The sequence below is a fragment of the Mus caroli genome, chromosome 6 (assembly GCF_900094665.2).
Source record: "Mus caroli chromosome 6, CAROLI_EIJ_v1.1, whole genome shotgun sequence".
NCBI lineage: Eukaryota > Metazoa > Chordata > Mammalia > Rodentia > Muridae > Mus > Mus caroli.
The window spans coordinates 114954327-114958607 of NC_034575.1; the positions used below are offsets into that span (position 1 = coordinate 114954327).

Here is a 4281-nt window from a genome sequence, read left to right on the forward strand (position 1 = left end):
AACTGGAGAGCAGTCAGTGCTCTTCATGGTTCCATTACAGACGGTTGGGAGCTGTGTGGCTGCTGGGAAGGAACTGGAGAGCAGTCAGTGCTCTTAATGGCTGACTCATCTCTCCAGCCCTGTGTCTTTTCATTTTTAATCTGGGGGATTCCAGCTNTTTTTTCTTCTTTTTCCTCCCTCCTTCTCTCCCTTCTTCCTTCCCTTTCCTTCCCTTCTAAGACAGAGTGTCAAGGGGAAGCCCAGGTTATCCTTGAGCTTGCAGCTGCCCTCTGCTTGCTAAGGCTTCATTTTAGGTATGTGATGTCACTGGGCACAGAAGAAACTGGAAGTAGACAGCAAGGGCAGATCAGCAAGCAAGACTCAAATACTATTTTCATCAAAAGTAAAGATTCATTTTTATTAAAACTTTATTAATATAGGATGGTTTGAAATACAAATGACTTTCTTTTGTTAAAATGTCAGATATCTGCAGTTCCAGCTGCCTAGCCTAAGAGTTTGACATGAATATAGAAAACAGAGAAACCCAATTAAAAAACAAACNAGTTTGGAAATTGTGGGTCATTTCAGTCACCTTGTGAGGACAGATGGGTCAAGGATCAAGTGCTGTGTCTGAATAGCTATGCATGGTGGGGAAGGGAAGCTGGATGTGGGGTGCACTCAATGTTTCTCTCTCCTCTTACTAGCTCCCTCTTGATGTGGATTTAACTAAAACAAAGAGAGAAGATTTTGAACCATCTGTAGAACAGGCAAGATACAACAGCTGCCGACAGAATGAAGCATTGGGACCCCCCAAACCACAGGAAGCAACTTCCCCTTGCAGACCAAGCCCCCCACATGATTCGAACATTAAGCTTCAGGGGGCTAAGGACATCAGCAGCTCCTGGTACTGGGCTCAGGTTCCCCCCTTTCCTCTCTGGCCCCTTCTCGTGTGGCTTTGGTCAATATCCACTCCTGCACTTGAAACCAGCAAGTGGTTTGTGTGCTTCCTCAAGCCGGGTCCATTGTGGTTAACTTGGTTTGCAGCAGTCTGGCCGACACCTTGGAGAGTNATGCCACTCACCAGAGGAAGCTCCGGAAGCTCCGGCAGAAGCAGCTCCAGCAGCAGTTCCGGGAACAGATGGAGGCTCACCGGCAGAGCCATGCACCTGCCGAAGAGGTGGCAGCCAAGCATGAGGGTGTGTGAGAGGGAGATCCAGGGACCATTCCAGGCCATGTCTCACTAGGACGTGTAGGACCAATGACCCCATAGAATTAGGATGATAAAATTTGCCCTACACCTTCCCAGTTACAAAGACAACAGACTTTTTAGGGAGGTCAGTGGGCTGTGATTGACATAATCTTTTGCAGCACTTGGGAGGCAGAGGCAGGTGGATCTGAGTTCTAGGCCAGCCTGGACTATAGAGTGAGACCNTGTCTCAAAGAACACCCCCATCCCCTCCGTTTCTGGTATTTGCCTCTTAGATGGCTTTTGAATATAAGACCAAGTTGGAAGATAATGAGCTTCTGGCAGACTCCTCTCTCAGGAGCTTAAATTAATTTAAGCACAGGTTTTACAGACTCTCTGGTGTTACNCAGACATTTGTAATGGAGTATTCCCAGACCAGAGAGCTTTAGTGAGTAAAGATTGCAGGAGACAGTTGTGTGTTGGGTCTGTTATCACTCCTTAGCACAACAGTAAAGTTATTGTAGGAAAAAGGAAGACAACAAAAACCAAAACATGTATCATCCTGGACTCATCATGAGTAATGAATTATCCTAAAAGTTTGGCTTTTAGGTCATGACAGGAGCTTGAAGGGCAGGGGTGGGGTGGGTGGGTCATCTAAGATCTACTGTCCTTGTCTCAGATCCACTGGGCTAACAGTGTTCTGTCTTTGCTATTAAAGTGGAAATAGGTTAGGGGGCCACTCCAGAGTTCTATCCCTGTACCACACAGACCTGCTGTGCTGGCACACTGCTCTTACCCAGTAGGGTCAGGTGTTGAAGGTCATCTTCGCTTTATAGGGAACCCAAGGCCTACCTGAACTACATGAGAGACCTTGTCTTCCACAGACAAAAGACCAAAGGAAGCACACTTGGTCTCTCTCAGGAGAGGTGTACTCTGTGCAGGAGGGGGATGAACTTAATCCCAGAGTTGATATGTGACCTCTGGCTTATCCTTTGTCTCTCCTGTGCAAACTGTAGCAGTGCTTCCAGCCCCTCCAAAACACAGCACCCCTATAGCTGCAGCCTCAGAACTCCTCCAGGAGAAAGTCGTCTTTCCAGGTAATACAAGTGTTAAGTTACTGTACTGTGTGCTTTTTGGAAGATACAGAATTCATATTAGTTTGGGGTGTCATGTGCAGTGTTGGGGATTGATCCCACCCTGCAACACTAGGCAAGTGCTGNTGTACCAGTGAGCTGCATCTCCAGCCTGTAGATTTCATCTTAAAGGAATCATAAAAGTCCTCACTTTCATTTGATTTTTATGTATGTCCTGGCCCACATGTATAGATCAGAGGACAACTTTGTAGTCAGTTCTTTCTTACCATTTGCCTAGGTCTTGAACTTAGGTAACTGAGCCATGTGGCAAGTGATGTTACCAGGTAAGCCATCTCTCTGGCTTTCACCTGATTTTTAGTGCCATAAAGTTTTATAAAAATGGAAAGAGGTCTGACCAATGGAAAGATTTAGGATATTTGTGGGAATTAAATTTTGTGATTTGTCAGAGGGAGCTCAAAGCCTGGAATTTTTTTTTTTTTTAGTCCTGAGCCAGGACCTCACTCTCTGCCCTGAAAACTGTTCATCTGCTCCCTGCTGGCTGCCACATGCACCATTATGGTTGTCAAACATGGAAGCTTTTGTGAATGACACCGTGGTTCTCTTTGTAGATAACCTTGAAGAGAACCTAGAAATGTGGGACCTTACTCCAGACTTAGAGGACATCATTAAGCCCTTGTGTAGAGCAGAACCAGCCCAAACCTCTGCCACTCGAACCTTCAACAACCAAGACAGCATCCCACATATCCATTGCCATCAGAAACCACAAGAAAAGCCTGGACCTGGGCACCTGCAGTCCTGCAGCACCAACCAGCATGTTCTAGGTAGCAGAGGTGTGTGGAAGAACAAAAGTTCGGGGTGGTTTAATTCTATAAAATGTAAAGGAAAGGTGCTAGTTCGTTTTAAGAAGTTGACTTAGGGGGCTGGAGAGATGGCTTAGCAGTTAACAGTACACACACTGCTCTTGTAGAGAACCTGGACTTCATTCCTAGTACTCNNGTATTGCTTCACATACACCACTGTCTATACCACCAGTTCCAAGGAGATTGGATACTCCTTTTCTGGACTCTGGGCATGCAAGCAGCACATAGACATACATGCAGGCTAAACACCCCCCCCCCCACAAAAACTAAAAAGAAAGGGTGGGGGGAGGACAAACAGGACACAGTAGCACATGCCTGCAATCCTGGCCCTCAGGATTAGTGCACCTCTCCTGAGAGAGAACCAAGCCTCCTTTGGGTACCACCTCTTCCTGGGACTTCTAGTCCCAGCAGGACTAGGCAAATTCTCTCCCATGGAGTCCTGACCAGGCAGTCCAGTTAGGGGAAGAGGATGCAATAGCAGGCAACCGTGAGACAGGCCCTGTTCTAGTTGTTAGGGGACCCACACGNAGACCAAGCTGCNCATCTGCTATAAAAATGTGGTGGTGGTGGGGGCTACTGTTTAAATACTGTTGTATTTAAACCATTATCTTCTACAGAAAACTCTGAACCTCATAGGAAGATCCAGGACCTGAAGAAAAGGAAACTAGATCCATCCTGAAAACTCAAGATGTTACTAGACTGTCACAAAAGGANTTTGGAAAACTGTAGTTTGGTCACAAAATTGTTCCACCTTGGCTCATGCTGAACTCTTCAGAGGACTATAGAGGAAGCTAACTACCCCATGATGGGAAGGAGGCCAACAGATAAAGTTTGTTCAGTATTATTCACTCCTAAGCTAATCAGGCTGCCTTTCATTTGTTGCCCACCAAGCCCCAGCATGACTGTTACCTACATTAAATTAAATTATGTGTGACCTCATCTTTCCTTTGGCTTCAGATTTTTAATGTTTTCCACTAAGTGTTGCTATCAACAAGGTCATGTTGTCGGTTCAGGATCACACATGGATCCATGGAGGAGTCTCCCTTTATCCAGAGATGTGCCAACACTTAAACGGGGTGCTTAAGGCACTGGATTAGTTGGCATTCTTTTTAGTAGGTTTTTTCTTTGGAGATGATTTTTTCATGTAGTCCTGGAACTTGCT

The 4281-nt window shown here is 45.9% G+C and overlaps 1 protein-coding gene across 4 annotated transcripts in view; it reads left to right on the forward strand.

Moving 5' to 3' along the window:
* Positions 1-4058, forward strand: part of Rad52 (RAD52 homolog, DNA repair protein) — a 20308-nt gene extending 16250 nt beyond the window's left edge. The window contains exons 8-12 of one of the 4 annotated variants that reach the window (XM_021164763.2): positions 684-883; positions 1024-1175; positions 2182-2262; positions 2868-3089; positions 3737-4058. In XM_021164763.2, coding sequence (XP_021020422.1) covers positions 684-883; positions 1024-1175; positions 2182-2262; positions 2868-3089; positions 3737-3798 — 717 coding nt within the window. In that variant the 3' untranslated portion in view covers positions 3799-4058. Of the gene's footprint in view, positions 1-683; positions 1176-2181; positions 2263-2867; positions 3370-3736 lie in introns of those variants that run through there. The other 3 variants (XM_021164762.2, XM_029478878.1, XM_029478877.1) reach the window with 3 other exon arrangements.
* Positions 4059-4281: the final 223 nt, after the last annotated feature.